General features: G+C 34.9%; 3 protein-coding genes and 1 long non-coding RNA gene across 8 annotated transcripts; 1 reads left to right on the forward strand and 3 right to left on the reverse strand.

Annotated features, from left to right (window-relative positions):
- Positions 1-316: 316 nt before the first annotated feature.
- Positions 317-4440, reverse strand: LOC113696379 (uncharacterized). 2 transcript variants are annotated; one of them, XM_072056415.1, is made up of 11 exons: positions 3718-4440; positions 3464-3621; positions 3060-3143; positions 2651-2740; positions 2517-2559; positions 2298-2404; positions 2102-2197; positions 1262-1375; positions 1078-1166; positions 787-856; positions 317-629 (listed from the first exon to the last, which is right to left on the reverse strand). In XM_072056415.1, exons 1-11 carry the CDS (start codon positions 3815-3817, stop codon positions 519-521), a joined length of 1062 nt encoding a protein of 353 aa, XP_071912516.1. In that variant the 5' UTR covers positions 3818-4440; the 3' UTR covers positions 317-518. The 2 variants fall into 2 exon arrangements, 1 of the variants encoding a protein (XP_071912516.1); XR_011817300.1 differs by having other exon boundaries at positions 553-629; positions 787-973.
- A 1422-nt stretch (positions 4441-5862) lies between these two features.
- Positions 5863-8616, reverse strand: LOC113694795 (cinnamoyl-CoA reductase-like SNL6). 2 transcript variants are annotated; one of them, XM_027213667.2, is made up of 6 exons: positions 8231-8616; positions 7945-8122; positions 7654-7842; positions 6961-7114; positions 6677-6869; positions 5863-6225 (listed from the first exon to the last, which is right to left on the reverse strand). In XM_027213667.2, exons 2-6 carry the CDS (start codon positions 8086-8088, stop codon positions 6129-6131), a joined length of 777 nt encoding a protein of 258 aa, XP_027069468.1. In that variant the 5' UTR covers positions 8089-8122; positions 8231-8616; the 3' UTR covers positions 5863-6128. The 2 variants fall into 2 exon arrangements, with proteins under 2 accessions (XP_027069468.1, XP_027069467.1); XM_027213666.2 differs by having other exon boundaries at positions 7945-8102; positions 8231-8608.
- A 1310-nt stretch (positions 8617-9926) lies between these two features.
- On the reverse strand, positions 9927-20170 carry LOC113694784 (uncharacterized). Of its 3 annotated transcripts, none has more exons than XM_027213651.2 (15): positions 19869-20170; positions 19684-19717; positions 19305-19526; positions 19025-19161; positions 18759-18908; positions 16555-16656; positions 15224-15388; positions 14981-15091; positions 14721-14818; positions 13944-14067; positions 13210-13299; positions 12915-12959; positions 12239-12559; positions 11132-11342; positions 9927-10181 (listed from the first exon to the last, which is right to left on the reverse strand). In XM_027213651.2, exons 1-14 carry the CDS (start codon positions 19914-19916, stop codon positions 11316-11318), a joined length of 1674 nt encoding a protein of 557 aa, XP_027069452.1. In that variant the 5' UTR covers positions 19917-20170; the 3' UTR covers positions 9927-10181; positions 11132-11315. The 3 variants fall into 3 exon arrangements, with proteins under 3 accessions (XP_027069452.1, XP_071911378.1, XP_027069455.1); XM_072055277.1 differs by having other exon boundaries at positions 19684-19766; XM_027213654.2 differs by lacking the exon at positions 19684-19717.
- Positions 20171-25360: 5190 nt separating this feature from the next.
- On the forward strand, positions 25361-26553 carry LOC140009517 (uncharacterized). Its single transcript, XR_011816938.1, has 2 exons — positions 25361-25433; positions 25514-26553. It is a non-coding gene; the product is annotated as an uncharacterized lncRNA (long non-coding RNA).
- The last annotated feature ends 27 nt before the right edge of the window (positions 26554-26580 follow it).

The following is a 26580-nucleotide window of genomic DNA, read 5'->3' on the forward strand; positions in this document are numbered from 1 at the left end:
TGTCAATCTAATGCTAAGAAGTTCTTGGATGATACTGGCTTTACAAGTATGTTTAATGAAGTCATTTAGATGGAATTAGCTGCATCCTGGAATAGTTTTATAAAGTGCATGTTGATGAAGTCTACTTTGTCCTCTTTCAGTTCCCTAATGCTCTCCTGGTTTGCTTCATGTAAAAAGTTAAAAGAATTTTTGGGTGGAATGCAAAATCTGCACTGGGTAAAAAATCAACAGTGTAGGCAGTCGTGTTGAGAAATTTTAAAGAGAAGATAAAGAGGGAGGACAAGAATGTACTGTCAAAGCTATGAAGAGATCAATATTAGCATCCAAAAGCAGTTTTTCTTCATGAATTTCCTGTTCACGAATGGATACTCTTGAATCACGAATCCCTTCTTTAATGACAAGAAAGGAATATGGAATTGATAGACGTGAACGCCATGACAATTTACACCAGTGAAAAAAAGTAAGGAGCTATTGCTTTGCTCTTCATCTTAATGAGAATCAGAAGTTCTTGATCACAACTACGGCTGATGAAACACTGTATCATCAGGCAGAGAAAGCAAGCGGTGATCTTCAGTTCCTCCAACGAAGAGAAGCAGTTGCTCAACCAAACTTTTGATGATCGGGAATTTCTGATATTCATCAAATTTTAAAGCAAATTAAATTCACAACTGAGACGGGATTTAATCGCAGTTGGCAACAGTTCATAGAGTCTTATCAGTCCTACCAAGAGGTTAAGACAGGAAAACTGATAACAAAGCGATGGTGAAATGAGTTGGAATCACATACCTCGGTTTCATTTTCAAAAGTTCCACAAAGGAGGTGCCTCGACAGGTTCTTTCTTACAGCATTTAGTCCTCTGTTAATTGTAGAATGAAAAGCCAGCGGGAAAATTCACTGAGAAATGATCAACTTAGGATCTATATAAGCTGGAAGTGTTTAAGAACTGTCCAGGTCTCATATAGATGCAGTAAGTCTTCAAAAAAAAAAAAGAAGATATGATGCAATAATTTGACTAATCACTTGAAATGATATGCAAACACTTCTCTAACGCTTCAATTGCTCTTGACAGCAACTTACCTTGCACGACTGCAGAGAAGGACGCAGCATCGAACAGCGTGAAATAGGAGCCGAGGAGAAAATTCTGGGTCGAATGCCAAGAGAGAGATCTTCACAGAAAATTCGAGTAAAGGACAGTAAAGATGAGATAACTATGAATTTAAATCAGCCATCATTTGCCAAATAGGATAGGTCTAGGCATTACCAAATGGTCCAAAGTCCTAGTTAATCTGTACAGTAGACAAGTGTTAGATGAACTGCAGATGCAGGATATTCCTGTACTGTCTTTTAGTATTGATTCAATGATGTGCATTCCAACCTGCAATAGAGAAATATTAACCGAGTGCATCACGATTCGCTGCATTGAAGAAAATATAATAAATGATATGGGCAGATGCCAACATTTCAGAGAGTATAAACACAAAGTTCTCCCTGGTGGCCAATTTCCCAAAAGTTCAGATGTGTAATTTCCTGATAGCTTTTATGAGCAAGACATTCTGGTCAATTGTTGGCCATATTTCTGCAGCTAAACTTGAATTGTAAAGAGTCCCTTGAAATCTATCACGGTGTTTTTTCTTCTATACTGAACCTAGATAAGTGTCATAAACTAGTTATCTTAACTATTCAGCATCTTGGACTTACTGAACCGATACATGATACTTAATGAACTCACTTTAAGTTCATAGGATAAGATAACGGGAATCTGGATTCATTTGTATTGCATTGACAGAATCATTTCTTCAATAGCATTCAGAAATTTACTACAAAGACACATTACTGTACAACCAACTGTTCAGAACTTCCACTTAGAATTTGGATGCGAAAAACATCAAAAGTAACAATTTCATGCTGTTGCATTTAAAAGTGGATGACCAAACAAGCTGTCCAGCCTAACTCTGTTTATTAAACAGTGCAGTATCTGACGAAGTGGAAGCAACCAGAACCCTCCTCCCAGTTTCCCATTTACCCAGTCCCACAATAAGCCAAGACCAAAGGAGAATGAAAATATGTAAACGCAATAAATGATTGGTACTTAATGGCTCACCACTTTGGAGAGTTCATTTCCAATTTCTAGGACCGCCTGAGACATTTCAACCACATTGTTTCTTAAAGCCCAGTGGACGATTTCGGATTCTCCGGCCTTCAAAATCCAAACGAAAGAGAAGGAGCTAGTTTTCAGACCGCATCAAGTTAAAAGCAATTACACTTAAAGAACCAGAGAGTCTATCTGATAGATGTACCTGGCACAAAATGCCAAGAACTGACAAGGCAACTGCTCTTACATTCTCAAACAATTCAACTGACGTCTTAAACAGGATTAAAGGCATCAGAAAGTTGGGAATACTAGCTGCAAGAAACATGCAACAAATTTTCAGTCATGCATAACTATAAATTGTAAGCAAATTTGTTTATAGATGATATTCAGAAGTAAATCACACATGCAGCAATAAGTTTCTTACACTCAACAAATTTCAGTCTTGTTTCATCGTTAGCTGCAATGCACTGCAGTTGAAGTGTAAGATTTCAAAAGCTAGTACTCGATAATTGAAATAAATGATGAAGTCACAAAATGAATGTGCAGTAATATTTCAACCTGGAAAAGAGTTAGTACATTGATGAGACGCTTGCATGACCTTATGGTAAGAAAGTCATCAGCCATCAGTCTAAGAAATGTCTGCACTTCCTGCTTCAAAAAAAAATTATGAGTTAAGGGTACAATCAACGATATGTTAAACACTGCATTCCACTGCAATCAAGAAATGTTATCCAATCTCAGAATACTCTCCTGAACCTACACTTAGAACTCCAGATTTCCTGTAATATGTTGAACCAAAGGGTAATAAACACAAACAACTATTACCTTAGCTTCTTTGTTATTCTTTTGTAATTTTTTTTCCAGCCAGCATGGATTTAAAACCATTTCTTTTCCTTCTTTTTGAGATGATCATATGGGAAAACTGAAGCATAATAACTGTAGCATGGAGTTAGAAGGGAGACTACACCTGTAGCAACAGAGTCATAGTGCTGCAAGAAAAGTACAACATGTGGCCAGTCCTGAGGTAGTTTTCCGGATCAACATCTCTTTTCTGTGAAATAATACCACCAACCAAAACAAAATTCAGAAAGAAAACACCGATACCAAAATTAAGAACTAAATTTACATAAATCCCACACCAAACTGGCCAAATTAATAAAGAAAAGTTGAAGAATCTAAGTAACAAATACCCAATCCCAGGATCGTTCTTAAAAGATACGAAGTAAGTCATCTTCAAATTTAAAATTCACGGAAATGTATTGACGAAACGGAGATAAACTACATTCTTGTGTGCATCTTTGCGTCCTTGAAATTGAAGACAGAAAAGATCATAATTGATTACATATTAAGACCAGAACTGCAGAATGTCACCTCAAGAAGGAAGTTGCTAATGCAACGCAGAGCAGATTCTCTTAAATGTTCATCTTGCAGCTCAAGAATGACTCTTGGGAGAGCCATTGGTCTTTTCATCATCCATTTGACAGAATGCTTCCGACTTCCTCTCTTTCCCACTTTAGCAGTTGAAAAATCTGTGTAGTATTCAAGAAAGGTGTTAAGCAAATGAAATTTAGTGAGAGCAAAACATGATCAATTAAGTGCACAGAAAAGCATGTAAGTTTCGGAACCATTGTCAATCTTGGAGTCATGAAGGAGGCTCAGAGTTCTCTCTTCCCAGTTTTCTTCAAGTGGGCTGTCCTCAATTTCTCGCAATTCCTGTTCCGCCATTTCTGTGAATCGAGAGCTTCTTGGGAAAATTCTGCATGTGAAATGAAATATCACGCGTGTGAGTATGTGTGAGAAAGAAATAGACTATTCCGTTTCGAGGACAGCATGAAAACAAACCGCCTTTCCTGAGGCTATTTTAGGGATTATAAAATAAATCATTTGCACATAAATTAGAAAAATGAAAAAAATAAAGGAAAAACCAATTCAGGCTATCATAACTATTTTCTCAAAATTATGGTCATTTTAGTTTTCAAGATTTGACTGGATGCACTGTCTGTGTTTTAAGGCTCAATTGAATTGATGCTCAGTTAGAGGACTTTGGGATGACTAATGGAAATTGAGTGCTCAAGATAATTAAATTTTTTGGTTAATTACACTTTACCCCCTTGAACTTGGGGTAAGTAACACTTTACCACCCTAAACTCAGAATATATACAGTTTACCCCCTAATGACATCAGATTTTAGAACTCCATAAAAAAAATTTGGTGAACTGGCATTAATGCCCATACATATTATCTATATAGACTACCAAGTCCATTTGATGGAAATTTTAGCACCTTAATAATAGAAACTCATGTGATTTAAAAAAAAAAAAAAAAGAACAGGGAGATTAACGGATGAACCATCCTATTTGTCGAGAAAAGAATAGAGAAACAACCTGAAAAATGATGCCGCTGACTTTTGAATTGCTGAAATTTGTTCTTAAACAATATCTTTTGTACAATTTAGTATGAAACTTGTTTTTGTTAATTCAGTTGCCAATCAAGTGGGATAATATTCCCTCTTTTGGAATGCTTTAAAAGCCGTAGTCACAATAATATTATTTTGGTTATATTGATGAATATCTATGGTATACTTGGAGGAGTGCCCGCATATCATGCCGGTGTTTGGTGCGTGTAATTAAAAAGATTTTTCATTGAATAAATAATAAATATATTCTGGAAAAAAATAGTTATTAAATATAACAAAACTAATAATAGTACATTCTGATTGCAGCATACACTTGTACACTTTACTTTATCAATATTTTTACAATTTTATCATTCCCAAAAGATCCCTACAAATGTCAGTTGAAAATTACTCAAGAGGAGACATAAGTTGTTTCAGACAAAAGAATATCCTCCAACGGCTAGTTATAACAACGTGTTAATTTGTTTTTGTGTTAATTGCACAACAAAAGCCACACTTCAATTAAATGTATCTATAACACCATTTCCGTAATTACACCAACACATAAGCTTATATGAGCTGTACTCGATGCAAAAATGGTTGTAAAATAATTTCATATTCCAGAAATACCTAGATGTCTCCATAAATCGAAATTTTAAATGTACTAAAATGAGGGCATTTCATTAAATATATCTAAACATATGCTGCTCTCAATTGTACCAAAAGATTTAAAAAAACTATACAACAATCCATATTTCCAAAAAGCTCCTATTCATGCGGTTGAAATTCAAACCCGCCTTTGACCTCAACGCATTCTTGTATAGTATAAGGATGTAATATGTTGGAACATGGAAACTAATATTTCATTATCCATTCCTGGACAAGTTTGAAGTACATAACTATTTGCAATCATGGTAGCCAATGTCTTTCTAATTACTTAGAATGTTTATTTAATGCCTATTTCAGTTGGGATTAGTTTTTGAATAGAAATTGGTGATGTCAACCAGAATCTTGAAATTGTTAACATGGGGGGTGAAGTGTATATTTCCTTAGTATTGGGGGGCCAAGTGTTACTCATCCCCAAGTTTAGGAGGGTAAAGTGTAATTAACCCTGAATTTTTCCTCTTCATTTGCACCTTTTCTGTCTTTAAAATCTTAGCAAAACTTGCTTCCAAGAATTTTGCTTTCATAAATTGACAAATTTTATTTCCAAATGCAAGACTTCGTCCCATTTCTGGAAAGCAGACTTCTGGGGCACTGCAGACGCGTTATGCTTGTAATGCTGTAAAGCTTCAATTCTAAGGGAAATCCGAAATCATAAGCTTCATTTTTAACTCATCTCCTTGATTTTTATACTTCCAATAATGAAGAGTAATTTCTTAGAAGTAAAACTTTAATATTGAAAAAAGGTCCAAGCAAAGCAGCAAGATCCTTGTCCTTGACAGGGAATGAGTGAAATACACTACAAACTTTAACATGGTTTACATAAAAATAATGATATGCTTCCAATTTATGGCAAAAACCAATGAAAAGGAAAAGAAGCCTGTCCAAAATCTGATTCTCTCAATCTTCTGTCACATTTTTATTTAAAATAAGATATATACATGACAAGAAGAAACATGAGTTGGATGACTATAGATTTCAGCAGCAAGCAGCAGTTCCCTCAACTAGTTTGTTTAATTTGTTATTTCTCAGCCTCTCTGCATATTCTTCAACTTCACCCTCCTGAAATTTGTACCTGCCATCCAATCCATCCAGTCAAAAAGCTCAAAGCTTCAGCTTCAGAACAGATAAGAATGCGTATATAACAAAGGCAGATGAACAAAAAGTGAATCATCTGCCAGTAATTATCAAACAAAGAGGAGAAACTGATATGAGCAACATCATATGCAACAATTGTCATTGGTTCTCTATTCTTTCTTATTCCCGAGAAGGGCAAGTCAGTAACAGGGTTCATAACTTTGTTTGGTAAATAGGAATCATTAATTTGTAGCTTTTGATTTTGAAGGATAACAGATACTGTGGATGTTGTTGATATTTGCTGAAGTTTATTGTTCGGATGTTCTACTTGGGCTGATACTGTCGTTCCCAGGAGCATAATAAACCTATTATTTATACTGGAAGTCATCATTTATTCCCAGTCAATTCAGAAATTTATTCGTCGAATGAGTCCTCTGATATTTCAGTACCTAGGAGGTAAGGATATTAAAGGGCTCAAGCTTTCTGCAAGTTTGACAGCTTCCTCCTCAGTATTCACAATTTGATTGAAGCAAAGGTATCGGCCAGTTGTGGATTTATCTTCAAAAGCTCTTATGTGAACATCTGCAAGAAAATTAACATCCACAAAAGCTAGGACTCCATTCTCATACATTTGTGCAGTTCCTGTACAATGATATCATGATGAGAAACTAATGATGATTAACTCTGCATAAAAAGGTCTGCAACTTTGTTCCTAATTTCAGCTAACATGTACCTTGAAGATATGCCATTGTCACACGAGGATTCAATTGCACAACTCCAGGACCAAGAACTAGTCCCGCATTGACGGATACCATGTTAAGCATTCGGTCCATAGCCAAAGCCCAGGCAGCTTTCTCAGAGAGAGTCTTAGCCAAGGCATACCACAACTGAGAAGTTTACCAAAACGAAATTATCATCCATTGTGTAGAGACTAACTATTTTCGTTACCGGGAATAAGCGAACGCTGCTTTTGTTGTTTGTTATATTTATTTTCCCCTTTCTTTTCACTCTAAGGAGGTTTTGGAGGAGACAGAAAGGAATTGACCGAAATCACCTTTTTTACAGCAAGTAATTAACCTATGTACAATCAAGAAACTTTTGCAGTTACCTTCCTTTGCGTGCCCTCTTTGGACTATGTATGTACCTAGGTGGCGTACTTGATAAAGAAAAAGTTTATGAAAAGATTGACAAAACAGTTGGGCAATCCAAATTGAGAGGCTATAGCAGTTTGCAAGTTTATCAGCAGAGTCAAAATTGATCTGTCTCAAGTAAAATGTTTCTATAGTACAGTGAGATCAAAAAAGGAGGGCGATCTCCTCTGTTTCATCATCGGGATTTGGACGATTGGCTGATGATTTTTAGATCTTTTCCGACCAATGGTTAATTAGTACTTAAAAAACAGTTTAAAGAAGAAAAGTAATCGTACCTTCTTTTCCCTGCAAAACTCTTGATCACTCCATGTCCTTTCATCTACATCCTTTTGAGAGCATATGTTCTCTCTCCATATTGCTGCAGTTAAAGATGAACTAAACACAATCTTCTCTATGGTGTCTGTCTGTGCACATGCCTCCACCACATTAATAGCACCTCTTACCTCATAATCAACGTCTTTCTCCTATAAATGCAAAGATTTAGCAGTGATATTTAGTAGGAAAAGTCATCATGCAAAACTTAAAAAGAATAATTAAGGGGCGAAACGAAAATGGAATGAACTTACATCGTAACCATCTGCAATATCTAGACAACAAAACATAGCACAACAGCCCTTCAAAGCTTCAAGCACGCTATGGTAATCCAACACATCCACAGTAAAAGCAGTTAATCTCTCCTCTGTCTTTTCCAATTCCACTATTTTCTTCATCACGACTTCATCTCCTGGAAGCCATGTTCAGATCCTATCAAGGCTCAGATTTTTCATCGCATCTATGTGGCTGAGCTAGGCGTCTGTGTGTGCAAGAGGTGGGAAAAAAAATAAAAAAAAAAAAAGAAGTAGAGATTAATACCACTGTTCTGAAGAGCTGCATGAACCATATAACCTTTAAGCAACAGTTTCTTGACTACCCAAAAGCCCACATAGGTGGATGCATCAAGAACACAAACTGCTTTCTCATGATCTTTTGATGCCATAACTTCTGCTTCCCTCTTCTTCTTTTTTTCCTCTTCCCTACTTCCTCTTGTTCTTGTAGTTCTTACTCTACTTTCTTATACCATATCTATATACTTAGCGAACATGCAAGAAAGTTAATAAGAACGCAAAGGGTAGATAGGGATGCCAATTTGAAGATGAGTTGGTGAACTATACAAGCCACCACGTTCCTATCTACCTATCAAATTTGGATGCTCACTCGAGTATCCTTCAACCTCCATCCTTTAGTTTTACTAGTATCATTTATTTACAATGTGGTGACTAGTATAACTTCTAAACTTTGTGCACGCAAAGACCATGGCTTCCACCCAATAGTAATAACTTGCGCAAAAGATGGGAATTACACAGTGTGTAGTTGACATGGTTCCATTTGCTTCACTAATTAGGTAGGGAAGGGACAATTTTGAATGGGGTTTCTTTTGCGGCAGACAATAACACTTGGCAATGCATCGAATCGGTTACTTGTCCAGAATTGTCGAGAGCATGAGCACGTGAAAAATAGGCGTGGATTTTCTCTGTGTCTTGTTTAATTTATTTATTATTCACTGAAATTATATTGTGTTTCTTGGGTTTGCAACCCAATCTAGGCTTTGACGGACAAGTACTGTACTCAACAGTTTGGGTCAAAAGCATCAAATTACCTTTTCCTCTAAACGACAAACAGAAAAAGATACTCCACTTAATAATGAGATTCCACGTTTAAAAAAAAAATTATCAACCCTTCAATTATCAACCCAGATTGGCAGCTCAACCACCAAAAGTTCCATCAGACCTCAAAAAGTTCCAAACCAAAAGAATTCTATCGTTGCAGATAAAAAAAAAAAAAAAAATTCCTCTCAGCCTCCGCACCTTAAAAAATCAACCCGACCCGACCGATAACAATTCCAAAATCTGAAACCACCTACAAAACTGGCATCTTAATAATTCAGAAAACAGCATTAACTAAACCAATTAAAATGTACTTGTCTTAGTAGCTTTACAGATTGTCTAAGTCAAATGTTATAGTCCTTGAAAGCTCTCTAAAATAAAGTCTTTACATTTGACACGGAAAACTAAAAACGTCATCCACAATAATGCAATTGGAATTGCTATTATCCATCTACAATGAATATACACTCACACGTCAAATAAAAGTAGTATATTGTGTTTGGATTAGAAAAATTATTACATTTTCTGTGAATACATTTTTCAATCACTTTTTTACTTCACATATATCAAATTACTACAGTAATTTTTCTACAAAAAGTCCAGAAAAATGCATTCCAAACAAACTTACTTTTCAATTTTGACGCCAATTTTTACCTCCTATGCCAATTAAAACGTGCCCAAAGGCCCAAACAGATTCCGAATGACAACAAAATTCTAAAGACAATAAGAAAATTCCGCCGACAAAAAATAAAAAAACCTCCTGCTAAATTGGTGTTTTGGGTGCCAAAAGTCTTGTTGATTAACCTTTTCAAGATTTTGGAAGTCTCGTTTTGAGTTTGAGATCTCTCTCATTCAGATAGAGAAAGAAAGAACGGGAATTAATTCCCCAACAACATGAATCCTGATTTAGGATATAAATTTTTTTGTAGATAAAGCAACAACGTTTCAATTAAGCTGAATTTTTTGGAGCTACAACTTTCTATCCTATAACAAGAAGTTCTATATTTTCAATAAGAAGAAAAACTGGAACTGTACACAAAAACAATAAGAGAGCTTATAAAAGAGATGCATCACTGTGGCTTCCAAGAACTGCAACTCAGCCACAGCGAACTCAAAGCCTTGGATACCAATATCCTTATTATGAGCGCCTTCTAGCCAACCTGAACACGAAATTTTGCAAACAATATATTTTTAGCATATCACAAGAGTATGCTAACGGAACTTAAAACAATAGGTTATCCATAAAAGGGTTAAATACAGAAACATCACAGAAACATGTCAACTACGAAGACTGATATTTGCTTAGTCTGAGTTTGTCATATAGGTTTGACCAACGGAACTTAAACATTGAGACCTCGTAGTTTATCCATAAAAAGAAAGAAATAAGCATCACAGAAACTTTCATATCAACTAGGACCATTGTCCGAAAGTATCTCTTCAGTTCTGAAACAAAATCAAGAGCCGTCTCTTTGGTCTTCTGCCTGATTCGAAGAGTGCTAGAAAGGAACAGACAGACCATAGAATTAGTGTATTGTTCCATAGAATGTATACCTAGGAAGCAAAAAAAGGGCCAAGTTCAATGCCGAATGAAAATCATAATCCCTCATTGTCAGTTTCAACAACGGACTGTTATGTGTTTACTGAAACCAGGACATTTTACCTTATGTTACCTGCAATCATACTTGGGACACCTTAAATTTTACATTAGAGGACTTGTTCAATAAAAGGCATGGATGAGTGCATTCGACTTTGTTGACAAAACTTTCAAAATTTGTTATTTACTATTAGAACCACTTAAAGGATGTATATCTCGAAACTCTTTTTTCTTTTCTGGTCAAGGAAGAGAGGTTAATAAGATCCTGTCATTATCTATACAAAACAGGAACTCTCTGCCTCATTTTCTCTAAAGATGCTATCTAGATGCTGGAGAACAACTTAATTCCAATCATATCAATATCTCAAGAGCTATATCATATAAAGATAGTGATGACAAATGCTGATTGCACTTGCAGATTTACTTGATACACTTCACAAGATGAGAAAACATATTCATTACTAGCGCGAGAAGAGTATGAAATAGGTGTAAGAATAAGGTTACATTATTACTTACGTGTGGTTGTCAAATGCTGCTGTTGCTTAACCCCTCTCAGGAAACAATGCATGCAAAATTGATGAGTAAACAAAAATTGACTATTGATACTTGCAGCAAGTTGCCAAAGGCCATGGTTAAACCATGTGGTAGATATCTGTGGCTCATTTTGCTTGTATTTCATCCACCAGCAGGGAACTATGAATTAAGTCTTGAACAAGCTTGATGCGACCTGAAAAGCGAGTACATTATAATCCAGATGAGCAAGTAGAAAATACTAAGGAAACCTACCCAAAAAAAAGGAAAATACGAAGGAGATGGAAAAAAAGACAATTCACTGCAAATTCAAGCATAATCAGAAAGAAATATTCACTAGATCAAGACCTCAAAGCAAAACATCATTGAATTATCGATGTAGTTGGCAAGGTAAGCAATAACATTAGGGCAGCTCATTAACAATCAGTTCCAGCTAAATCTGGCTATCAATTCATGTCTACACCTGAATTACATGCACGTCAACCACATTTGAATCTCCGGAAATTTGACCAATCTACCACAACCCCCGTTAGATTTAACAAGCTACATCAAGCACCATTAACGTTGTGGCCACAGATATCACCCATTGACCAAAAAGTGACAGCTCATAGCTGACAAAAACTGAAACTGATGAGACAGAACCACAAAAATTCATTGAGGTATGATAAGTTTTGGTGAACAAATCAACCTCCATCTTTTCCTTCTTCATCCTCACAAAGACAGCACATCCATCTATACACATGCTAACACACACAAATACTCTCCTGCACACTTCCATATGTACCAAACTCCCACTTCTTGCTATTTAAAAGACAAGCAGAATCCTCAAATGAAACACAACAGTGCAAAGGAGACAACAGTCAGATTGAGTGATGGAGAAAAATATATTAGAGAAGACAAAGTGACATCTAAAGAGAAGGGGGCCTGGGGATGGCAAGGAGGAGGAAAAGATTGTAGACTTAACTTTGAAAATACAACACATTTTTCATCTCAAACAACAGGTTATACATACATAGCTAATATTACATGCTATTCCATATCCAAAGATGCAAGAGAAGTAAATAGAGCAGTATAACACAAAAGGAAAATTACCTTCACATGGTGTGGCATGATCTTAATATCATAAGGTACATGAAGCCACGCGTCAGGTGGATAGAATAAAAAGTTCTCAGGTTTACTGGTATACACATCTGCATACTGATGGATGTTGTAAGCAAAAGAAGATTCTTGACCAGAGTCATTAAGGAAAGTCGCACCAAACGAACTATTAAACATGCTTTTCATTGTATAGCGTGCCTTCTGTCTCTCTTCATTTAGCTCTACCAGCAGTGATCTGTATGCTTCACTTCTCTGATTGTTGGCAACAGTAGCGTGCAACTTACCAAGAAGTTCTTGTATTATATGAAATTTGGCCTATACAATGAACAAAAAAAAAAAAGAGCAATTCAACAAATTTTCATGAGACAAGACCCAGGGAAGTCTAGAGATGCCCTCTCAGACAGTAAGGACTAACTGCCTGAGCCTCCACTACCTGATGGATGATGGGACCAAGACAGAGAGAACTTCTAACTTTTTCTTTAATATTGGCGAAACCAGTAAACAAGCCAATTGAACAAGAATAGAACAGTTACTGCCTCATCTAACTTAGGCTTTCATCTAACATGGCATCAGCCCAGGCAAGATTGTAAGTTGTAACGGAAGCAAATGAAGCAACAGAACATCTAATACATATTTCCACGTTGAAGTTGAAGAGCTTTCATTCAGTTACCTGTTCAAAACGGTAGTTGTCATCATTCTGTATCCGTATCTCATTCTGGAAAAAGTGATTCAAAATCATCCAAATTAAATTTCTAATCATGAGAATCACAAAATTTCTCATAAAAAGCTACAAACCCATAAAGGATTTATGAGACTTTTCACAGGAAAATATTCCATAAACACAATAGCATTCATTTACCAATTCATCTATATTTTTCAAAAATGTTGCCATTCAAGTGACAATATTCATAAACTAAATCCAGCAAATGACCTGAAGATGTCAAAATTAGAAATGGAAGCAATACCCCCAATTCATGGATAATTGCAGCAGTATGCCATCCAGCCTTTGACGGCCCTCTTAGGTCACTGAATAGATGGTCCCCATAGTATATAACCTTAAAATGTGTTAGAGAAGAGGGTATTAGAAATTAATAACCAAGAGAAAGTACACTTACAAAGAAGCCAGATAATATAGAAGTATGGTGGTTTATTGTAAACCAGCTGCAGGATACGCAGAGAGCAAATCAGATAATTCATTATGTCTCTTAGCCTTTATTTATTCTTGGAACATTTGGACTTGGGTGTTGGATTATGGTAATGCTCAAATCTTTAGGACTTCATCCCCTTAGAGACAGGTAAAGATGAGTCCAATACCCTGTAACAGGGAGAAATTTCAAGTGTGTTTGCAGAATATGATTTATCTGCAACTGTTTAGTTTCAGTAGCAATGAAATAACAAATCTCCGATGAATTTCTCGTAAGTGTTGAGTACAGAATAAACATATAGTCAGAGACGTTCATGAAAGAGACAAAAGTGAAGGTTCACAGAATTCATAAACAATCACCTACATAGATTTTGCAAGTATTAAAAGGTTTATAAAATTCTGATATAGTATTTGGCCAGAAACCTGCTCTTGTTGACCCTATTCAAAGACTTAATCCTCTAGTTATTCTTGTTTCACTGATTTATTTGCACAAAATTCTCAGTCAAAAACTATATTTCAGACCAAAATAAAGCTTCAGCAGAACATACTGCATACCTCTGGACCTTTCCATTGTGTAATTTGCAAGAATGATTTGAGGCATCCATGGTAATATATTTTATTAGGAAGAAAAGCATCCACCTTCGAAAAAGCCACGGTGTCCTTCTCAACATCATAACAGCTACAAAAGAGTCCCACATCACACATCAGAAATGGATGCCAGATAACAGACAACACATATGCATGCACACAGAGACAAAGCAAAGCAGTTATTGAATAGAGTGGTGTTAAATTATCTAATCATTGAAACATGAATCCTATTGATGAATCAATCACCAGCATTTTCCTTGTTCCTAAGGTGAACGAAGGAAGGTCTAGTTGCAGAAGCGAAATTGTTCCCCTCTAACTTAGGAGGATATTGCCTCATTAAGCAAAGATAGCCAAATTGCCTGGTTTGCCCAAGAATACATAAACCTAGCCTTCTGAGAGGACAAGAGACCTACGAGACCATTAAACTTTTCCCACCATAAAGTTCTGCCAGCTTAAGATAAATAAGCTTCCAAAATTTAAAGTTCAAATTATTCCATTAATGCTGCCTACTAATTCAGATGAAAATAATACAACAAACGGATTTTTCGGGTAAAATTTTAGTGTTTCAAGAATTAATTGGCTATTTGAACCACCAAACAGTATAATGTTGTAAACTTTACAACAATGAGAAAAGTTCAATGGTCAAGCATGCTTTTGCTCTCTCGTCCAAAACTTGCCAGTGTGCGAGGATTCCACACTGATTTATCCTCTTAAAACTATCAAGCTAGGCTTTAGGAGACAAACCGAAATGGATGTTCTGAAGTATAGAACTCTGGCTTGTTAGCTTTAGCAATCACGACATCAAAAAGCTCCCTCCAGGAATCTTGTTGACCCAGTGACTCCTAATGGACAAATAAAAGAAATATTTAAGAACTGAAGAAGACCATATAAGTTTGTTAACCAAAGATGAACAGAAAAATACCTACTACTTGAAGGTAGAACACAATAATCTACATATAAAAATTCAAGGAAGCTAAAACTTCAGATGCTAATTTGTTTGATACCTGCAACAAAAACCGCATTCCACCATCAACGAAGAAATAAGGGGAGTTTGTCAACAAGAAAAGTTTCTTCCCTTTCTCCCTAAGCATCCTTAGAAAGCACAATAGCTGACCCTATAACCCAAGGAAGAACAGGTAACAAATTCGGTAGAGTAAGGATCTCAATCATAAATGACATGAAAACATGAGCCAACAATCAAACCAAATCTGTACAAAATGAAATTGAAAAGAATTAGATGAACTTACGTTCTTGACAAGGTACCGATGGGGATCAGAAAGGATTCTCCTATGAACCAAGCCACTGAGGTGAACATGCTGAATGGCCCGATTTACATCTTCATAGACATAACAAGCATCAAATTCCAGTTTTGCGTCAACAAAGTGTTGCACAATATCAGCAATAAGGCATGCCTACAGATTATAAAAGAGGGACCTTATATATTGCAAAAACAATTGGTTATTTGGAACTAAACCAATAAATGGTTGCTAGAAGTTCAAATGCACCTAAGCAGTCAGATCAAATGCTAAAAGTGTGCCCTATACACACATATAGGGTAGGAAATTCTTATATCTTTTTGTATGTAAGAAATTTGTTAACCTTTTAAGTTTTTCCTGATGCAGCTTTTGGATTTGCTTTGGTTTTGGTTATTTCATTATTTGTTGGTTCGGTAATATTACACAAAAGAGTGGTAGAGCAGACAGCATAACCCTAATACATCATTTCTGTGCTTCTGCAGTAAACATGTTTCAAGAGATACCGAAGGAAACAAAATCTTATATAAAAGGACATTATACTGGAAATAGTAGTTATAAAGGGAAAAAAAATCAGAATGCAACTTTCTCATCACTGAACAAAAAGTATGATAAGGACAACTGCAACCACAAATTCATCTGAAACCAATAAAGTTATTGAAGCTATAATTGGGAAAAATTGCTCAATTAGAGAGAAAGCTATTTAGCAATGTCATCTGCATTGATGATGAACAATGTGATAGGAGTCCGACCTAAATATGTATATATGACTTTTTGCATTGGACTCATGACCGAGAATATGTAAGTTCCTCCGGTTACTAACCTACATTTATAAATTATCATTCTTTAAGATGGTACATAATATACAGATTAATGTTTTTTTCTCACATTTACCCAACATGTGCAAAAATACGTCTCTTTTAAAGAAATTATGCTGTCCGTAGCCAATTAAAAGTATCCCAATATCATGTGTTGAAGCCCAAATGTTTTCTATGCAAACGGGACACATATATACATTAGATTCTTTGCATATAGTGGTAGTACAAAGACATTAAAATCATTGAAGATACTTAGATCCACCAGATTATCATCTAATTCATGCCTGCACAAAGTCCACATCAAAAAAATTGTCTGGATTACATATAGTGGCAATACAAAGACAATTAAAATCATTAAAGCTACTTAGATCCACCAGATTATCATCTTATTCATGCCTGCGGAAAGTCCACATCAACAAACTTATTAAAGATAGGACAAACAAAGGAATAAGAATCATCTCACTGAAACAATACGGATATATCTAATCAGACAGGTATAAAACATACCTCACTAAAGCAGAAGAAATCCATCAAGCAGACGAGTCTTTGTGCTTGATCACGGCCAATATATTTGGTACCATAAATTTGTTCTATTTCCTGTTGGCTCAGCTGTATTTTTGAAAACAAAATAACGGGAAATACATTTAAGGATACACTCCCATTTTATCTAGATTAACTTCAGTAATTCAACTAACATGTCATCAGTCTTGAGCTAATTGAAAGTCAACCTATTCCCAGTATCATTAATGAAGTAATCTTTGAAAATTTTTGTTGACGAAACATGACGAAGCACCCAACATAAAGAAGCAAAAATCCATGATGACCTGGTGATACTGCAACTCATGAATGTAGTTTAGATAAAAATGAAACAGTATTCAATTTATCACCAAGTTGCAAGACCACAGTGTATTAAGTTAACATCCTTTTGATTCCTAAGAGCTGGAAGTTTTTACACCAAGATGTCATTAATATAAATATCTTTCAACATGAATAGGACTTGTCTTTTATCATCAAACTCACAACTTCCAGCATTAGCACTTTCTTTCAGATACTAGGACACAACAGGCTATCGTAGAAGGTACTTGTCTGGTTTGCATAAACAATCAATGAAAATTCCTTGAACATCAAGAATTGCTATGTGTATCTCTCTCTATATGGTATCTCCGGAACACATTCTACTTGTCTACGCCATCTGTAGAAACACAGTTCAATGAAATGCCATTGTTCTAATTCTTTCCTTTCAAAGCCAGACTCTAAAGCAGAATAAGTCTTGACAAGATATGTTATATTCTAGAAATCAAAAGATAAGAGCTACATGTCTTTGCCATGAAGAAGAACCACCGCATTAAAACTGCAATAATCAGATTCTGTGTTGCACTTCAGTTTCAGTACCATAGTGGTTAATACTGAAGCAATTGAGGAAAAAAATAGATACTTGGTGGCTGCTTGAAGGGCTTTAACCTTGCTTAATTGGAAGATTGTGCTTGACTAAATTATTGCTCTCTCTTTTAAATCTTGCTGTACGTTACATAGGAAGCATAACTTTGAGGTGACTACAACAATAAATTGTATGAAGTCCTTCATATCTCTGTTAGGCTGTTAAGTAACTAAAGTGTAGAGACTGCTATAATTTTCTTACATCCCAGAAAACTTAACCTTCAGTTAATACATAGGGGAATAATCTAAGCCATTGATGTTAAAAACTAGGATATATCTTGCTTTTCCCTGCCTTTTTTTGGTTCTTGGTAATGTTAACCAATTTCCAAACTTAGATTTGTTCAGGGCTTGAAGAATCTCTTTCTATAGTTCAAAATAGAACCACTCCACATTCTTATCAGAAGGATAATTAAGTGGAAGTGCTACACTTCTTATTTATCCGATTTGGCAATCCCAAACCAAACTTTTTCCTAAATCTTCAAAAACCTAAGTCCTGTCATGGCAAATGTAAATATTAAAAAGAAACAAGCACTAATTAGATCTTAAGACACTATAGTTCCCCTGAAAAGATTATTAAAATTGGTCATAATATTAATTGCACTTTTTTTTTTTTACTCAACATTACAGACATATATCCTTTGTTTAAGAGATAAAACTGTCTTCAACACAGATATTCTATTAAGACAATAATTCTCTCTCATTCACACAAATTTGGTCGAATTGATCATGTTAAAGACTGATTTTCTTGTATCAGCAATGCTAACATCTAAATTGAAGGTATTTTTTGAGTTGTCAGGTGATGCAACGTGGAGCTTTATCTAGTCATTAGTCATAACATTATTTTTTCAAATATGCAATTCAGCATTCAGCAGTTCATGCAGGAGAAACTCAAAGTACTAGCCACAGTATTCTATTTCAGATGCTAGTTAATTGTTCTTTCAAAAGAGAAGCAATAGAATATAGCTTCAAAATGTTCAAATTATGTTCTGAGGTAACTTCAGGAAAATTCGAGTATAAACACACGTCATCTTGTTTGATACAGACAATTCTTAATGAAAGTAAAGAATATCAATGTAACAAACAGCAGAACAAACCATAGATAGATCTTTCCACTCACCCTTCTTTTCAGCTTTACAAGTAGTACTCACAAAAAAAAAATTTAACTAGCGGCCGGATTACAGAAAAGGAAACCTCTGTGTCCAAACACATTTAGTTTTCCAAAAAGTTAAACAACAAAGAAAATATTGAAAGAGAAGGAAGTTAAAAGATGCTACCTTGCGCCTGCCATAGTAGCATCCATCAGGCTCAATTGACCCAAAAAAATCCAACTTCATTAGACACCCCTTCGACTTGTCATAGTATAAGCCTCTAATCGGAAATGAATGATCATATTTAAAGTCCAAGCAACTCTCTGGATACTTGAACTGAAAAAACCAACAAAGAAGAATATTAACACAATTTTTGAGTCTTCTCATTTATAATAGAAATAATTTGTAATGGCAAAACAAGAACAAGAACTTAGTTCAGTTCAAAAGCAGACCTCATTGACTAAGTGTTCTTTGGCAAGGTTGTATATCAAACTCTGCACATTACCAGAGTAATGCGCCAAAGTATAGTCGTAATCAAATCCATAAACTTGTATATTGTCCAGTCTCAGATTCTTATTTACATATATACCTAAAATTTCAGCACAAAAATCACTACTTTAACATCATTACATATACCAAAAACCAAAAGCTACAACAATCTCATCACCCAAAAAAAAAGAGCACGGGGAAAATACAACAAATGATAAATAAAGAAGGAAACAAAAACAAGACCTTCAGGATTCATTTTGGGCATTTGCTTCACTGCATCAGGAACTTTGAGAAACCTCTGTTTGGCACCATTGAATTCGCGCCTAATTTTCTCTATTTCGTCCTCGGAAATCTGATCATTTGCAGTTTTCACTTGATTTTCTACCTCTTCTAATTTCAACAATCTCTCCTTTGACGACATTACATTCGTCACATAATACCTACAAAAATTGCTTCCTCTGACACCTAATAAATCCAATAACAGCGTCTTTAATCATATACACTGTTCCACAGAAATCCGACAATACAACACTACACACATATACAAGGACAAAAGAAATACTGAAAAGAAATATGCTGCGAAAAATAAAGTGTACAAAAAGACTAGGTAAGATGAGCTGACATTCTCGAAGTCCGGAATCGAAAATCCTGCAACTCTGCGAATTAAAATCCATTTTCCGTTAAGCATGCTGATTAAATACCATACTACAGAGCATTCAATATGTTCTGATTAGCATTCAAGCTTTATACGTATATCTATACAGAAACATGGTATTGCTATCCGTTTATAGAGGGGAAGTAGTATACCTGAGTACAGTGCAGGAAAGGAATTAGCTTGCGGAGAGAAGCTGCCATTGTCAGGAGTGTTGCGGAGATGGGGAATTTTAGGAGAAGATTTTAGTAACTTATACGACGGGCTGCTGAATTTGAACGGGGCTACAAGTCTACAGCTATGACAAAATGGTCTGGTGCACAAGTCTTACGCGCACTATGATTATTTTGATGCTGCAATGCCAAGTACCACACGAGCAAATGACCCAATTAAGGGGTGGGGTGGCCGTCAGTGCAGTAAATTCGAATTCTAAACCTGATAATGTCCAGATTCTAATATTTTTTCATGGTCAACGGAATCCAGTTTAAGGAAATACAAGTTTATATTTTGTATAATGTTAATCAAAGGACAAGATAGATATTTTATATTAATAAGAATGTATATATATATATATATAGCTCAATTAAATTCAACAAGGATTTAAGTTTCACATATTAGTTTTGAAGTCGAACTACTCGAATTTTAGCTCGAAATCAGTTAATGCAAGTTCGACATCGAACTTTGACCGAGTAAATATGTGAACTATTTAATTGAACTAGACTCATGAACACCCCTAATCTAGATAATTTTTGAAAGAATAAAACAAGATAGCTATCAAAGAAATATTTTTGGGACAATTTGGTCCTTCAAGGATGGATGGGGCTGCTAGGAAATTCAAGTTGCATCACCACTACCACACACTTTATGAGAGGGTAATAATTGTCACTATTAGGGGTGGGTGGCTTCAAAATTCAATAAAAACAATATAAATTTCCAAAAATAGACAAATGAAGATTGAATCCCTACAAAAGCGAGACGAAAATATTTCTTGAAAATGCCAAAAATGGCTCAACGTCCACAGAAGTTAATATTTGATGAAACTCCAATGTTAATTTGTATAAAGGGGTGGCCATTATCTCCGATGAGAAGTTCGGATACTTAAGGTCTTATTTGGATTGCTATTTTTTGGAGTTTTGGTAGAAAAATGTATTATAGTGATTTAATTGATGTGAGGTAAAATGGTAATTGAAAAATCTAAACATTACAATTTTTCAGTAGGAAGTAGCAATCCAAATATGGCCTAAGTATTTTTATAGAATAATAAAATCTAAAGGGATGAACTCTCTAAGCATAGAATTCTACAAGGGAATAGAACTTAAACGCACTTTCCTTTTATAATGAAGTTGGGCCGGCGTTGATGGGCCTTTGTGATGCTATGGATCGGAGCTCTACATGCCTTAAGCCAGAGTCTTGTTCAGTCATTGAAGCCGAAAAAAAGTCCAAGTACAGAAGATTATAGACTATTTGCTATTAAGGTTGTTTGATAACATATTTTGATTGTATCTTAATACATTAAAACACACTTAATTCGTATAGAAAATTTTAAATGAAAGTTGTTGAATTTAATTGGCTGAATTATCGAACTAGTAAAATATATTCACCTAAAAAAATTGTTTCACACGAACTTTCATGCATATATACTCTCATTAACACACACTCTACAACATAGGTGTATACACATTCTCACTGTCTTTTTTAAAGTGTGTTTGATAAAAATTTAAGTTTAAAAATTGAAATTTGAAATCTAAAATTTGAAATTTGAAATTATTAAGTTACTAATTTGTTAACTACTAAATGTGATACATTTGAATGTATATTATATAACGTAATTAGTAAATAGATTATCACTTATTTTTTTAGAATAAGTTTTGTATAGAAAATTTAATGTTACTTAATTAATTCAAATGTTCTATTTTTAACTATCAAACATATTTAAATATCTTAAGATCTGAACTCATTAAAATTTTGAACCGGAATATCAAATAGGGCCTTACACACACGCGCACGCACTTACAACCCACACAATTTCATACATATTCACATATTTTCTCACTCTCGCCCAAGCACAACTGTACAGCCTCTCTTATACATTGTACTCACTCTTATATATTTTTCTTCTCTCAAATACACATCTGTTCACGTTAAAACACACATACACACACACTCCCCCCCTCTCTCTCTCTCCCTCTCTCTTTCACACACACACACACACACACACGCACAATGCACACTTTTCATATTAGCATGTGGTTTATAAAATTAATACAATATAAAAATAAAACATGATATTACTATTCAGCTATATAATACGTACACATGAAATAACATATTTTAATTCTCGCATTTACCTAGTTATCATACGAATTTTACTATATGGATATAGCAAATTAGGACATCAACAATTAAGTTTCAATTTTCAAATTTCAGACTTTAGTTTTTAGTTTTATCAAACGCCTCGTAAACCTAGGAGCAAGACACTAAATATGAAACTACTTAGGTTTTTATTTTGTTCCAATTTAATTAGTAGTTTTTTTTTATTAAATGCCAATATTATCTATTTTTCATACTAATATTCTGGAGCAAATAAAGAATTACAAAAATATATTGGCTTTCTTTTTCTTTTTTCGGTAGTAGTATTTTTTTGGGGTCTAAATATTCTACGTCCTATGTTATTTTGTGCTCGATTAAGTTGAATATGTATCCGAAGTAACACCTTTGTGTGTAATGAATGTTAGGATAGTATTTTGTTTTAAATTGTTTCGTTTTGCTTATGCCATATCCGTAGTTGCCAAGTTTTTTGTTTTTTTAAGTTCTCCTTCCGTTGAAGCTAAGTACTCAATTGGAAGTATCCCTCAAAATAAGGATTACAATCGATCACAAGAAAATTCCTCTTCAAGCAATATCCATTTGTGAAAAGAGGCTAAAAATTGAAAAGAAACACGTACTAGAGGAACAAAACCACGGACGGAAGGCATGTTGGAAGCGGAATTTGCATTTTCCAACACCAGAAGAGTATTGTTGAATTGTTGTGATGGGGTTGGTTCTGCTGGTTCGAGGCTTCGAGCTTTCCTTGCTCAAGCAATTGTATGAAATTCATCAATAAGTAAAGTAAACTAAACCGACCCATTAACGTATTGTTCTAATTAATGTCCTTTGAGTGTGCTTGAATGGCTAGTAGTGTGCAGAAGTAGGAGTCTTGGTTTTGATATAAACAATTTTTTTTTTCATATTTTAGACTTTCATTTTTACCCTTACAAAAACTAGCTTTTATCCGAGTTACCTTATTATATGTTGCCAAAACTACCACTAATCAAATTTTGTCCCGACTTATCTAAGCGTGTCTTATCGATATAACCACTTATAAAAATTTTAACTACAAAGCATGTTTTATCGATGTAACCACCAATTTTCACCCTGATTTATCTGAGCATATTTTGTCAATATAGCCAGCTATAAAAATTGTAATGACAACCACCTATAAAATTTGTGACTACTAAAAACTGCATTACTTCAACAAGCCTAGGATACAACAAGCTTTAATAAAATTCACTCAGAGAAGTATAGTAAATGTCAATTACGTATTGATTGAGATTTTATAAACTTTGTTTAGACATTAATAAATAGAAAAGCCTGTTAATTAACAAAGAAAACCGACATATCTGTTTTGATAAGAGTTACAAATTTGATAACTTCTCTTTTATGAAGAAATATACTAATAGAAGTAACTTATACATTTTAAGTAACTATCCTTATTAATCTAAATAAAATTCATGGTAGAAAAACATCTAAAATACTCAAATTAGTGAAAAATTAATAACAATCCCCCACTGATTTGTAACTAGTTTGGATTTCCTTTTCACATGACAAGTATTATGCTTAAAGAAGGTGTCTCTCAAGCTGAACCATTCTCTAGCACACAAAACCATAAAGTTGATAGTATTTGAAAATTGAACTCTGTCTCTTTGTACATGGGGTGTTAATGGGTCGAATTTTGGTCAGAATTGAAAATTTCGGATATAAACCCATTTTTATGTAGTAGACTCGGACTCGAACCATATACTCGACGAGTCTTGACTTTAAAGTCCCGGAACCCGGTCCGATGGGTCTCGGGTTGAATCCGGATCTACCAGAAAAGAAAAGGTCCAAAATTAAACATTTCAAAATTAAATCCAAATCAATCACAAATTTAATTTCCAAACTTAAACAAATCAAATTACAAAGCAAAATCACAAACAACTCGCAATAGTCAATTTAAAACTAACCACAAATCAACCTACAAAGTCATTACTAAATTGTTAATTTCGTAAAAGCATGTTTTTAGAAATATTTATATTTTATAATTCTTAATATATTGTTCGGGTCTGGGTCGAATTTCTATATTCCGTATCTGATCCTTTTTTTTGTTAGAGTAAACAAGTTTGGGTCCCGATCCGAATATTGGAATTATTTTTCAACCCAAACTTGGAAAAATTTATTGGATTAGGATCGAGTTCGGGTCCAAACCCGACCCATTGACACCCCTATTTGTATGAGAGAATTCTAAATTTCTTATAAAAATTAAAATATATTCCACAAATAGAGTAATTGTAGTTAGGTATTCTCACCAAGAGGGTGTTCGCATTTTGTTTCTAAAAACTTAAATCTATCACCTGACACTTGCCAATTTGATTCTGCCAAAACAAAACTGAAACGTCTGTACAAGAAGTAAAAAATAAGTGAAAGTCTTGGTGTACCCAAGACAGAGTTGAGATTATAGTGGTTGTCCCGACTCTGTAAAAGGAGTATTGTCAATTACATAAAATAAGAGTCCTAAATGAATGGAGCTCTTTCTATTACTAAGAGTTATAAATGAATGGAGTTCTTTTTATTATTTTGTGAGATAAGAATTTAAGTTGACAACACATTTGCCAAATGAGATGTCTAGGGAGTTTGCATTCATAAAATGCGAAGACCCCTTAGCGGAAAAAAACACTAGAAAGGCCCTTATTATAGAATGTTTTTAACATTGAAAATTTCTCCTCTTTGTATAGTACAAAACAAGCATTATAGTTATCTTATTTTTCACGAGGTTTAAATTACCTCAATAAGTTAATGGCCAAGTGCTAATCCTGTTTGTTCATGAATTTTTACCAGGGACCATCCAACTCTCTCTCTCTGAAGTGGCACCACTTCTAAACTCATATAAATGTAGTTTCTTATAATTAGTGCCCAAGTTACTTGAGACGTTTAAACCAATATGCTCCATCAGGAGTTTGCAGTCATCCTTCTTGCACGTAATTGTCAATACTAGACTATTGCAATTTTGGAATGGAAGTTTCTAGTGCTTATAAGCACATAAAAACAAAGAAACTCCTTAACTTAAGAGTAATAACAAAGCCTAGGATACAACAAAACCTTAACAAAACTCCCTCAGCCAAGTGTATGAAAAAGTATCTGTAAATTACGTGTTGATTGAGTTTTATAGACCGATGAAGAGAAAAGTTTGTTAACAAAGAAAACCCACATATCTCTTTCAATAAGAGTCACAAATATGATACAATAATAGAAACAACCTATAAATTTTAAGTAACTACCTTATTAAATTAAAATCCATAGCAGTAAGATCTCTAAAATACGTAAATTAGTGATAAACTACTAACACTTTGTATATAAATGCGCTTTTGTACTTGCAATTGATGGCAATATGAACTAAGCTCATTCTCTTCGTCCATTTTCTGCAGGTATTTTTCTGTTCATCCTTTGCTAATAAACTGATCAGCTCTTGTTCAGTTCTTCAATATTTCTTTTGCTTGTCCATTAGGAATGATTGGATCAACAAGATTCCTGGAGGAAGCTTTTTGATGCGGTGACTGCTGAAGCTCACAAGTCGCACTGCTATACTTCAGAACATCCATTGTTTTTTCCCTCTTAATCACTTTCCCTCATAGCCATATCACCTCTGTCATTCTTCTGCATATTTGATTACCATGGTCGAATTGAGAAACTTTCTGGCATTTTCTATTAAATTCGCCATTATGATATGGCTCGGCATCAGTTCCACAGCTAGTCTGATAGTCCAGTCAGTTCACGACCATTGCTGGAAACTTTCCAGCAAAGATATGGTCATCATAGGTTTTCTAGCTGGCTGTCCGCTGGCCCTTCTGCTATCCAGCAACCTCGCGTTGTTGTACATCAGAATGAACCACAGAAGGCGATTCGTCGCTACATTTTTATTTAATGTAGTTCTGGGATTAGCCTTTTTTGTCGCACTTATTTTATTTCTCATTATGGTCGTTCCGACTGAGGAAACGTGGAAAGCCAAGTATGTCAATGAAGATGATCATATATGGCTTCCGATCCAGACGTGTTTGGAACAACGGAATTTTTGCCGTTATTTCCCGGAAGTTGACGGCTGCTGTCCGACGCCTCCACATTGCAAAGGTCAGAAATCGACCCCGAAAGCTGGCTGCTCAAAATGGCATTCGGAAAATCAAACCTCGTGCTACTCCTGTAAAGAGTGCAAGTCTGCCATTTACGGTGGGATCAAACCTCATGGGGGCACAGTAGAACATGCTTTGATACTTTTTGCCGTTGCTGCGTTTTTTACGGTGATTTTTCAGGTGGTCAAATTTTGGAAGGGCTGGGACGACATAGCAAGGGACGAGTGGTGAACAAGCTTTTATTTTAGTTGTTAAGGAAGCTTCTCCTCTTGGGAAGTATTTTGCTATGTTTTCAGACTTGGACCGGATATTGACTCGGCTGAACTCAGGGTCAGGGGTCAAATTAAATGACATCATAAATATGTTATAAATATTTATTAATAATATTTAATCAAAATAAGATATAAAATTTATCTTTAAATTGGTGGTTTACAACTTCATAAGTTTA

This window comes from Coffea arabica, chromosome 6e, assembly GCF_036785885.1.
Source record: "Coffea arabica cultivar ET-39 chromosome 6e, Coffea Arabica ET-39 HiFi, whole genome shotgun sequence".
Lineage (NCBI taxonomy): Eukaryota > Viridiplantae > Streptophyta > Magnoliopsida > Gentianales > Rubiaceae > Coffea > Coffea arabica.